The sequence below is a fragment of the Anomaloglossus baeobatrachus genome, chromosome 10 (genome assembly GCF_048569485.1).
Source record: "Anomaloglossus baeobatrachus isolate aAnoBae1 chromosome 10, aAnoBae1.hap1, whole genome shotgun sequence".
Classification (NCBI taxonomy): Eukaryota; Metazoa; Chordata; class Amphibia; order Anura; family Aromobatidae; genus Anomaloglossus; species Anomaloglossus baeobatrachus.
This window is the reverse complement of record NC_134362.1, coordinates 17570916-17583510: the sequence shown is the minus strand read 5'-3', so window position 1 is coordinate 17583510 and position 12595 is coordinate 17570916. Positions and strand designations below refer to the sequence as shown.

At 50.7% G+C, this 12595-nt stretch overlaps 1 protein-coding gene across 1 annotated transcript in view; it reads left to right on the top strand.

Annotated features, from left to right (window-relative positions):
* Nucleotides 1-12595, top strand: part of ABTB2 (ankyrin repeat and BTB domain containing 2) — a 134289-nt gene that overhangs the window by 119491 nt on the left and 2203 nt on the right. The window contains exons 12-16 of the mRNA XM_075326840.1: nt 789-894; nt 1124-1226; nt 1432-1522; nt 2179-2247; nt 4673-4786. Of these exons, the coding sequence (XP_075182955.1) occupies nt 789-894; nt 1124-1226; nt 1432-1522; nt 2179-2247; nt 4673-4786 (483 nt within the window). The remainder of the gene's footprint in view (nt 1-788; nt 895-1123; nt 1227-1431; nt 1523-2178; nt 2248-4672; nt 4787-12595) is intronic.

The following is a 12595-nucleotide window of genomic DNA, read 5'->3' as shown; positions in this document are numbered from 1 at the left end:
GTCACTGTGTACATACATTACTTTACTGATCCTGAGTTACCTCCTGTATTATACTCCTTAGCTGCACTCACTATTCTGCTGGTGCAGTCACTGTGTACATACATTACATTATCCTGTATTGATCCTGAATCACATCCTGTATTATACTCCAGAGCTGCACTCACTATTCTGCTCTTCAGTATAATACAGGAGGTAACTCAGGATCAGTACAGGATAAGTAATGTAATGTATGTCCACAGTGACTGCACCAGCAGAATAGTGAGTACAGCTCTGGAGTATAATACAGGAGGTAACTCAGGATCAGTAATGTAATGTATGTACACAGTGAATGCACCAGCAGAATAGTGAGTGCAGCTCTGGAGTATAATACAGGAGGTAACTCAGGATCAGTACAGGATAAGTAATATAATGTATGTCCACAGTAACTGCACCAGCAGAATAGTGAGTACAGCTCTGGAGTATAATACAGGAGGTAACTCAGGATCAGTAATGTAATGTATGTACACAGTGACTGCTCCAGCAGAATAGTGAGTGCAGCTCTGGAGTATAATACAGGAGGTAACTCAGGATCAGTAATGTATGTACACAGTGACTGCACCAGCAGAATAGTGAGTGCAGCTCTGGAGTATAATACAGGAAGTAACTCAGGATCACCACTGGATCAGTAATGTAATCTCTGCACATAGTGAGTGCAGCTCTGGAGCAAAAAGCAGGATAAATAATGTAATGTAGTACACAGTTGCTTGCTTTTAATGTAGATTAATCCTACTATTCATTTTATGTGGCAGAGTGATACCGTTACACAGCAGGTGGCCTCCATCTTTGCACACTGCTATGGAGACAGCCCAGTCCCCCAGATCCCAGAGATGCAGAAGACCCTTCCCGCACGTCTGGGTAAGTCGGCAATGAACATATTGAAGATTGGTTTCTTGCTTTTTTCTCAGCTGTCTTCTCAAAATTGTACAACACTACAGAATATGTTGGAAATCTATAGCAAATAATAGATAAATGTAATGATGTTTTCCCAGGACCACACTCCTGGTGTCTGGTCAGCTTCTGTGTCGGGTGTCCACCTGTGCTATCCAGTGCTGACCAGGCTCTTACTGACACCTTTCTCCTGCAGATCCTCATTTCCTGAATAACAAGGACATGTCAGATGTGACGTTCCTGGTAGAAGGGAAGCTGTTCTATGCTCACAAGGTCCTCCTGGTCACGGCCTCCAACAGGTAAATCTGACTGTGCACAACCACCACCAGGGGGAGCTAGCTGCATATAGATCACTCGGCTGTATGCGTCTGTGTGCAGGGAGCTCCCCCTAGTGGTGGCTGCAGGTAGCTCCTGATATGGTGTCATAATGATCTGGGAAAGCCTAAATGTGTATTTTCTTCCTATCTATGTCTTGCAGATCCTTATGTTTTATTATTTTTTCAGATTTAAATACATGATGACCAATGCAAGCGATGAGGAGGACTCGTGCATCACAACAATTGAGATCACAGATGTAAAATTCAGTGTATTCCAGGTGCGTAGACAAAGAATATTTTGTATTCATGCCAAAAATGAGACCAGAGAGAGATGGAAGTGTAGATGGATCCCAAGGAATAAAACCATAAGTCCTGTGTAGTGTAGAGCAAGGGGGCTCCAGGGGAGGTCCGCACAGATCAGGTCACGGCCGTGCACAGAGATGGCGTTAGCAGAGCCGGATGTGTTGTCGCTGCCATGCGGCTGTCACTGAGGATAGACTAGAAGCGGGAGGTTAGTTATTGCCGGCAGATTTGGCCATTAGCTCCAATTCTAAGAAAGCAGCGAGATCCACGTGAGCATCGGACGGAAGGAGCATCTCCTGCTGCTGATGGGATTCGCAGGTCTCCGGCATCTCGCAGTTATCAGCCCTTATTCTGCATCGAGCAGACACTTTTTCCAGATGGAGAAACCCCAGGGACAACGTAGCGATCATTACCGTCCCATTCTCAGACCTGTATAATCTGGAGAAGACATCCCGGACCGCGTCGCTACTGCTGCAATATTACTTAAAGGGGACATTTTGCACTATGTAGAAGTCTTCACCCCCAAGCCAGTAAAACGGTTATCACTCTGTTTATTTGTTGTGGGGTTTGTAAATCTCCCAAAATTCCCATTTTGCTGATCTGTGCTGATGATGGCTTTTCTCCCCCGCAGATGATGATGCAGTATTTGTACTATGGGGGCACGGAGACCATACAAGTGCCCACCGCATCTATCCTGGAGGTGAGGGACAAACACAAAAACTCTAATCTGGTTTGGATTAACAAAAATTCTAAATTATTGGACGGTTTTGGACAAATATATAAAAGTCACTTTTACGAGAACATAGAAATAGATCTATAACCGGCAGCAGGTGTTTCCGGGCCCGTGGGTGACTGCGTCCCTGCAGACCCCGCCTCACGTTTCATTGATCCTCCCGACCTTCCAAGAGCTAGAAGGAGATTTTTTTTTTTCTTTTTTAATTAGTCTCCTTTGGGCATTGTTTCTCAGTCTGCATCCTCGCTTTCAACCACTGAAATGCCGCTGTCTATGATGACCACCACAGCATCTAAGCCAGTCAGGCGAACCTTTCACAGGCTGAGTGCCCAAACTGTAGCTCTAAACCCATTTTTTTTTCCGAAGTGCCAACCAATCCTATTATGTAAATAATTGATTGTAACCTTACCTTTGCAGTCTGCTCTTCAGCAGGGGGCATCACGCTCATGCATGCTTACCACACATTGAAGCTGAGCCCTTTCCAGACACAGCAGTTGGATTGATCCAAAAAATTGCAGCATATTAGACAGAGATTTTAGCCTGGAAAGCAATCAGATGTCACCCTGTAATCCACATCTACATTTCAAAGTCTGAACATCCTGAAATCCCATAAAGACGTGCGAGTTGCTCCCCTCCCCCTTCATTGTGTAGTTCTGTCCCCCTTCCTGTGCCACTTCCTGGTAAACATGTCCCCCCCATCCTGATATATATTTCCCACATTCTGGTATATTTGTCCCCATCATGGTAAATGTACCCCATTCCTGGTAAATGTATCCCATCCTGGCATGTTCCCCCATCCTGCTAAATGTCACCCTTCCTGCTAAATGTTCCCTATCATGGCATTTTTCCTCATCCTGGCATGTTCATGTACCCCCATCCTGGCTTGTTTCCCCCCATCCTTTCATGTTTCCCACCCATCCTGCTAAATGTACCCCATCCTGGCATGTTTCTCCCCATCCTTGCAGCCAAGTTCTCCCCCATCCTTGCATGTTTCCCCCATCTTTGCAGCCAAGTTCCCCCCCCCCATCCTTGCAGCCAAGTTCCCCCCCATCCTTGCATGTTTCCCCCATCTTTGCAGCCAAGTTCCCCCCCCATCCTTGCAGCCAAGTTCCCCCCCATCCTTGCATGTTTCCCCCATCTTTGCAGCCAAGTTCCCCCCCCATCCTTGCAGGTTTCCCCCATCCTTGTAGCAAAGTCCCCCCCATCCTTGCATGTTTCCCTCCATCTTTGCACATTCCTTCCATCCTTGCAGCCATGTTTGCCCCGTGCGCTGTTTGTATGCCCCGTGCTGGCTCTGTCCCCCACACATTGGCACAGCCGCACACAGCTTTTAAAAATAAAAATAAAAAACTCACCTACCAGCACTGCTCCCATGCCGCTGGGACATCAGTCAGTTCAGTTCCCGCGCGGCCACAAGACGCCGGTGCAGCCTACTGACGCTCCTCCATCTCCTAGGCAACAGGCCTGCGGCCCAGGAGAGGGGGAGTGTCAGAGGAAGGAGACATGTCTCCTCTGCTAAACACCACTTTGAGCTGCCGGCGCGATCATACCAGCAGTTCAAAGTGGCTCAGTGTGGTGACAGCGCGCATGCCAGCAAAAAGGGCTCTGCGTGCCCAGTCTGGCACGCGTGCCATAGGTTCGCCATCACTGATCTAAGCAGCTAAACTGCTGTGATCAGAGTCCGGTTGGTCGGCAGCACTTACTCGTGTGCCGGCGGGATAAGGCAACTCCCAAGCCTGCTCCATACATGTTTGGCACATCTCGGAAATTGGAACCAGGCCAAAATAAGTCCCCCCTGCTGCCGTGGGCCGCGGGTTCTGGTGTCGGCCCTGGATATGAGATGGATTTCTACCTCCTTAACATCTCCATCCTCATTCCAAGGACACCTTAAACCGTCCATATCGGGGCAAGCCGGCCTATTTTGTGGTTTGTTTCACAGTCCAGTATGGCCCAAAAGAAACTGTATAGATGGGAGGTATTTTCACCTTCTATATTACCATGACAACCAATATGGCTGCACTTCCTGTTGTCTTATTCAAAATGGCCGCCTCAGTTTCAGTAAATAAAACTTGATGAGCAATCTTTGGCTGCTATGTTCAGATTTTTCTTTAGTATTAGGAATTGGGCAGAGGGTCTGCAGGTGTAGAGGGGGGTCATTCACCCTCCGGGCTGGACGTGCCCCTCCAGGCTGCAGTGATCAGTGTCTCTTCACGTGGTTCCCCATAATTAACCCCAATAGTTGAAAGCCCAAAATGTGAACATGTAGTTGTTGTATCCCAACCGTGCCGGACCGACCCTCAGTTTGCCCATGTGTGGGTGGGTGTGCAATGGTTGGCAGATATGAGTTGCTTCTCCTTTCCTTAGACCTTACATGATTGTGTTTCCCTCCCAGCTCCTGTCTGCGGCCAGCCATTTCCAGCTGGAGGCCCTGCAACGGCACTGCGAGATCGTCTGCTCTCAGAACATCAGTCTAGACAACTGCGTCAGTATCTACAAATACGCAAAGGTAAGGCACCAAACATGGCCGCTGCATGGACACCGTTACTATGCCCCGCCCCCTTCCTCTACTTTGTAGTATATATCATGTACATGGCGGGGGAAAGATTTATAACATAATAGAGCTGCGTCAAAATGACTGAACCTGGTGCTCATGTGTTACTAGAAGACAGTAAACAGTCTTCTAGTAACTGTTGCCCATAGCAACCAATCACAGTGCAGCTTTCATTTAAGTTGCTGTACAAAAATGAAATCTGCCATGTGATTGGTTGCTATGGGCAACAAATTATTTTATACTCTAATGACAAGGCCGAAACCATCCATAAGGGAAGCCTGCTCTGTAGCAGGACTGCGGGGTCTGTCAGGGATTGCTGAGAGTTGTAGTTTCACAGTAGTATTGACGTTTGCCGACCCATTTATATACCAAAAATGTTAAAGATAAGTTCACAGATTAATAAGTGAAAAAAAAATACCATATTTTTCGGTTTATAAGACACATCCCAAATTTAGAGGGGGAGGGGGGGGGGGGGGGGAAGATGGGGTCTGTCTTACAATTTGGTGGTCTCTTACCTGGGGGGATGGCAGCGGTGGTGGAGGAGGTCGAAGGTGCAGGTGTCCCAGATGCTGTGAGGTAGGCTATTTCCAAAACGGTTGGCGGTGTGGGCTTTAAAGAAATGGCATAGATCTCATCTATGCACGCGCCGCCTCCAGGCGCCATTTTCCTTAAGTCCGCTGCTGGGAGATCAATGGGCTGGAGGTGGCGCATGCGTAGATGAGATCTTGAGCTGAGAGCTCTATCAAGGCTTACGCTAACTCCGGGCGCCATTATTTGAACCCTGCACCGCCATTTTCAAGATGCCCCCCTGCCTTACCACCCACTGCACCAGTCCCAGCATAGGCCACAGCATAGCGCCTGCCTCCTGTGACCCCCTCTCCACCACCCCTGGTAAGGTAGATTCGGATTATAAGACGCACTCCTCATTTTGCTCCCAATTGTTTGTGAATTCTATTATACAGTCATATGAAAAAGTTTGTGCACCCCTATTAATGTTAACCTTTTTTCTTTATAACAATTTGGGTTTTTGCTATTTCAGTTTCATAAATCTAATAACTGATGGACTGAGTAATAGACTAGAGGCTGTGATTTTTGCAAAAGGAGGATCTACAAAATATTAATGTCACTTTTATGTTGAGGTGCCCATACTTTTGCACCGGTCAAATTTTGTTTAAATGCGGATTGCACATTTTCTGTTAGTACAATAAACCTCATTTCAATCCAGAAATATTACTCAGTCCATCAGTTATTAGATATATGACACTGAAATAGCAAAACCCCAAATTGTTATAAAGAAAAAAGGTTACCATTAATAGGGGTGCCCAAACTTTTTCATATGACTGTATATACTGCAATCTCCTATAAAAACCCAGACCCAGGTTGGACTCTATGGAAGTGCAAAGATGACGGCACAATTGCGCCACTGACTGCAGCATTGAGGTGGTTAAACTGCAGCAGTCAATCACTTGTCAGAGGTGGGTGAAGCCGGCTCAGCGCCATGGACCTTTGCACAATATGTGATGTAGGTGTTGGGGGTTAATGCTGCTACGATGTGACTTGACAGTATGATCCGTGAGGGTCTCACCTCTGTAAAAAATGGAGGGATAGAGTGTTGGTATTTTCTCAGCACATCCATGCTTCTGGCTGATGTCTGTAGATCCCCTGTGCAGCAGGTACCAATGCTGTGCAGGATAAGTCAGTGAAGGTACTGCGGCAGCTTCATTCTGAGAATTGGGGAGCATCTTTACTGTCAGACCCCAATGAGTGACAACCGGTCTTGGTGTAACTGTTCTCCTACATATACTAGAAAGCTATGCATTATAAGACATTTCCTAGTACACCAGGACATTGCTCACGGTTTCCTAGCTGGAGGACTTGGAATGAGACTAAGGGGCACTTTGCACACTACGACATCGCAGGTGGGATGTCGGAGGGGTCATGTCGAAAGTGACGCACTTCCTGCGTCGCTCTCGACATCGTAGTGTGTAAATCCTAGATAATACAATTAACGAGCGCAAAAGCGTCGTTATCGTATGATCGGTGTAGGGTCCGCCGTTTCCATAATGCCGCTGCTGCGACAGGTACGATGTTGTTCCTCGTTCCAGCAGGCAGCGCACATCGCTGTGTGAGAAGCTGCAGGAGCGAGGAACATCTCCTACCTGCGTCCACCGGGCGGGATGTTTACGTCCTGCTCATCTCCGCCCCTCCGCTTCTATTGGCCGCACGACCCGCCCCCTTAATAAGGAGGTGGTTTGCCGGCCAGAGCGACGTCGCAGGGCAGGTGAGTGCATGTGAAGCTGCAGGAGCGAGGAACATCTACCTGCGTCCACCGGGCAGGATGTTTACGTCCTGCTCATCTCCGCCCCTCTGCTTCTATTGGCCGTGTGATGTCGCTGTGATGCCGCACGACCCGCCCCCTTAAGGAGGCGGTTCGCCGGCCAGAGCGATGTCGCAGGGCAGGTGAGTGCGTGTGAAGCTGCCGTAGCGATAATGTTCACTACAGCAGCTATCACAAGATATCGCAGCTGCGACGGGGGCGGGGACTATCGCTGCAGCATCGGTAACACATTGTTACCGATGTCGCAGCGTGCAAAGCCCACCTTAGGCCCTGTGCCCACGAGAAAATGTACATGTGGATTTTTATGCAGGTATTTCAGCAATTCCCCGGAATCCGTAGCTATCCATTATTGCGGATTCCGTGCGGAATTTGTACGTTTGCACTGCGAATTTCCCCCTATATCTCCATAGTAGAAAGCCAGGAAATCCGCATGAATAATTGACATGCAGTTCTTTGCAGCAGCATAACAGCACTCCCCAAATCACATTGGATAACATGGGGAGTCTGTGTACTTGTGTAAACCTGCAGGTTTATTTGGAAAATCTAGAAAATACCCAGGTTTTCCGCAGGTATTTTCTCCCGTGGGCACAGGGCCTAAGGCTATGTGTCCATGGGACTATGTACCTGCGGAAGAAGGGAATTTTGTTTACTTACCGTAAATTCCTTTTCTTCTAGCTCCTATTGGGAGACCCAGACAATTGGGGTGTATAGCTTCTGCCTCCGGAGGCCACACAAAGTATTACACTTTAAAAAGTCTAACCCCTCCCCTCTGCCTATACACCCCCCCCGTGCATCACGGGCTCCTCAGTTTTGGTGCAAAAGCAGGAAGGAGGAAACTTATAAATTGGTCTGGGGTAAATTCAATCCGAAGGATGTTCGGAGAACTGAAAACCATGAACCAAAAGAACAATTCAACATGAACAACATGTGTACACAAAAGAACAACCAGCCCGAAGGGAACAGGGGCGGGTGCTGGGTCTCCCAATAGGAGCTAGAAGAAAAGGAATTTACGGTAAGTAAACAAAATTCCCTTCTTCTTTGTCGCTCCATTGGGAGACCCAGACAATTGGGACGTCCAAGAGCAGTCCCTGGGTGGGTAAAAGAATACCTCAATAAAAAGAGCCGAAAACGGCCCCCTCTTACAGGTGGGCAACCGCCGCCTGAAGGACTCGCCTACCTAGACTGGCGTCTGCCGAAGCATAGGTATGCACTTGATAGTGTTTCGTGAAAGTGTGCAGACTAGACCACGTAGCTGCCTGACACACCTGCCTGCTGAGCCGTAGCCCGGTGCCGCAATGCCCAGGACGCACCCACGGCTCTGGTAGAATGGGCTTTCAGCCCTGAAGGAAGCGGAAGCCCAGAAGAACGATAAGCTTCAAGAATCGGTTCCTTGATCCACCGAGCCAAGGTTGACTTACGCTGGCCAGCGACAAGGACAAAGAGCGCATCTGAACGACGCAGAAGCGCCGTGCGAGACACGTAGAGCCGGAGTGCTCTCACTAGATCCAAAGAGTGCAAATCCTTTTCACATTGGTGAATTGGATTAGGGCAAAATGAAGGCAAGGAGATATCCTGATTGAGATGAAAAGGAGATACCACCTTAGGGAGTAATTCCGGGACCGGACGCAGAACCACCTTATCCTGGTGAAACACCAGGAAGGGGGCTTTGCATGACAGCGCTGCAAGCTCAGACACTCTCCGGAGTGATGTGACTGCCACGAGAAAGGCCACCTTCTGCGAAAGACGTGATAGAGACATCCCGCAGCGGCTCAAAAGGTGGTTTCTGAAGAGCCGTTAGCACCCTGTTAAGATCCCAGGGTTCCAGTGGACGCTTGTAAGGTGGGACTATGTGGCAAACTCCCTGCAGGAACGTGCGGACCTGCGGAAGCCTGGCTAGGCGCTTTTGAAAAAATACGGAGAGCGCCGATACTTGGCCCTTGAGAGAGCCGAGTGACAAACCCTTGTCCATTCCGGATTGAAGCAATGAAAGAAAAGTGGGTAAGGCAAACGGCCATGGAGGAAAACCGTTATCAGAGCACCAGGATAAGAAGATTTGCCAAGACCTGTAATAGATCTTGGCGGACGTTGGTTTCCTAGCCTGTCTCATGGTGGCAATGACATCCTGAGATAACCCTGAAGACGCTAGGAGCCAGGACTCAATGGCCACACAGTCAAGTTGAGGGCCACAGAATTCAGATGGAAAAACGGGCCTTGTGACATCAAGTCTGGGCGGTCTGGAAGCGCCCACGGTTGACCCACCGTGAGATGCCACAGATCCGGGTACCACGACCGCCTCGGCCAGTCTGGAGCGATGAGAATGGCGCGACGGCAGTCGGACCTGATCTTGCGTAACACTCTGGGCAGCATCGCCAGAGGAGGAAATACATAAGGCAGTCGAAACTGCGACCAATCCTGAACTAACGCGTCCGCCGCCAGAGCTCTGTGATCCTGAGACCGTACCATGAATGCCGGGACTTTGTTGTTGTGCCGTGACGCCATGAGATCGACGTCCGGCGTTCCCCAGCGGCGACAGATCTCTCGAAACACGTCTGGGTGCAGAGACCATTCCCCCGCATCCATGCCCTGACGACTGAGAAAATTTGCTTCCCAGTTTTCTATGCCCGGGATGTGAACTGCGGAGATGGTGGAGGCTGTGGCTTCCACCCACTGCAGAATCCGCCGGACTTCCTGGAAGGCTTGACGACTGCGAGTGCCGCCTTGGTGGTTGATGTATGCGACGGCAGTGGCGTTGTCCAACTGGATACGGATCTGCCTGCCCTCCAGCCACTGATGGAAAGCCAATAGGGCTAGATACACTGCCCTTATCTCCAGAACATTGATCTGAAGGGAAGACTATCGGAGTCCAGGTTCCCTGAGCCCTGTGGTGGAGAAAAACCGCTCCCCACCCTGACAGGCTCGCGTCCGTGGTGACCACAGGCCAGGTTGGGGGTAGGAAGGATTTTCCCTGCGATAGAGAATTGGGAAGGAGCCACCACTGAAGTGACGTCATGGTTGCAAGGGAAAGAGAGACGTTCCTGTCGAGGGAAGCCGACCTCCTGTCCCATTTGCGAAGAATGTCCCATTGGAGTGGCCGTAGATGGAATTGCGCGAACGGCACTGCCTCCATCGCTGCCACCATCTTCCCCAGGAAGTGCATGAGGCGCCTTAAGGGGTGTGACTGACTCCGAAGAAGTGATTGCACCCCTGCCTGCAGAGAAAGCTGTTTGTCCCGCGGTAGCTTGACTACCGCTGGCTGTGTATGAAACTCCATCCCGAGGTAAGTCAGTGATTGGGTCGGTGTCAACTTGGATTTCGGGAAGTTGATGATCCACCCGAACTGCTGGAGAGTCGCCAGAGCGACTGTAAGGCTTTGTTGACACGCCACCCGAGAAGGGGCCCTGACCAGGAGATCGTTTAAGTAGGGGATCACCGAGTGGCCCTGAGAGTGCAGGACCGCCACGACGGATGCCATGACTTTGGTGAAAACCCGTGGGGCTGTCGCCAGGCCACGAACTGAAGGTGTTCGTCCCCGATGGCGAAACGCAAGAAACGTTGATGTTCGGGTGCAATCGGCACGTGGAGATAAGCATCCTTGATGTCGATCGATGCTAGGAAGTCTCCTTGTGACATCGAGGCGATGACCGAGCGGAGAGATTCCATCCGAAACCGTCTGGTTCTCACATGTCTGTTGAGTAGCTTGAGGTCCAGAACGGGACGGAATGATCTGTCCTTTTTTGGCACCACGAACAAGTTGGAGTAAAAGCCGCGACCACGTTCCTGAAGGGGAACGGGGATCACAACTCCTTCTGTCTTCAGAGCGTCCACTGCCTGAAAAAGTGCGTCGGCCTGTGCGGGGGGGCGGAGAGGTTCTGAAGAAACGAGCCGTAAGTCGAGAGCTGAACTCTATCCTGTAACCGTGAGACAGAATGTCTCTCACCCATCGGTCTTGGACATGTGGCCACCAGGCGTCGCCAAAGCGGGAGAGCCTGCCACCGACCGAGGATGCGTCTAGGGGAGGCCGAGAGTCATGAGGAGGCCGCCTTGGAGGCAGTGCCTCCTGCGGCCTTTTGGGGGCGTGACTTGGACCGCCACGCATAGGAGTTCCTCTGGCCTTTCTCCGGCCTGCTGGACGAAGAGGATTGGGGCTTGGCGGAGGGACGAAAGGACCGAAACCTCGATTGTATTTTTCGTTGCTGAGGTCTCTTAGGTTTGGACTGGGGTAAGGAGGAGTCCTTTCCCTTGGATTCCTTAATAATCTCATCCAATCGTTCGCCAAACAAGCGGTCACCAGAAAACGGCAAACCGGTTAAGAACCTCTTGGAGGCAGAGTCTGCCTTACATTCGCGCAGCCACATGGCCCTGCGGACTGCCACAGAATTAGCGGATGCTACAGCCGTACGGCTAGCAGAGTCCAGGACAGCGTTCATGGCGTAGGATGAAAAGGCTGACGCTTGAGAAGTCAAAGACGCAACCTGCGGAGCAGAATTGCGTGTGACAGCATTAATCTCAGCCAGACAAGCTGAGATAGCTTGGAGTGCCCACACGGCTGCAAAAGCCGGGGCAAAAGACGCGCCCGTGGCTTCATAGGCAGATAGATGGATTTCACCAGGAGCTCTATCAGTGGCATCCTTTAGCGATGAGCCATCTGCAACCGATACCACAGATCTAGCCGCCAATCTTGAGACTGGAGGATCCATCTTGGGACAGTGAGCCCAACCCTTAACGACTTCAGATGGGAAGGGGTAACGTGTGTCAGTAAGGCGCTTAGTAAAGCGCTTGTCCGGAACCGCTCTGGGCTTCTGGACAGCATCTCTGAAGTTAGAGTGATCGAAAAACGCACTGCGTGTACGTTTGGGGAACCTAAATTGGTGTTTCTCCTGCTGAGACGCCGACTCCTCTACAGGTGGAGGTGGGGGAGAGAGATCCAACACCTGGTTGATGGACGAGATAAGATCATTTACTAAGGCGTCCCCTTCAGGTGTATCAAGATTAAGGGCAACATCAGGGTCAGAGCCCTGAGCTGCGACGTCCGCCTCGTCCTCCAGAGAGTCCTCAAGCTGGGATCCCGAGCCGAGAGGAAGTCGGGGAAGATTCCCAGCGAGCCCGCTTAGACGGTCTAGGACTGTGGTCCGGGCAGGAGTCCTCCGCCTGAGACCTAGGGCCCCCCCTGGGAGCGCGCTGCGGCGCGGACCGAGAGGGGCCTGGAGGCGACGATCCAACAGGGGCCGGGGCCTGTAAAAGGACCGGTCTGGACTGCAAAGCCTCTAGCAGCTTAGAAGACCATTTGTCCATAGACTGAGCCATGGATTGTGAAAGTGACTCAGAGTTTCTCAGCAAAAGAGGCGAACTCTGTCCCTGCCGCCTGGACAGGGGGAACAGGGGGGTCTACATGAGCCGAGGGGCCCACTAGTGACCGAGGCGCCGGC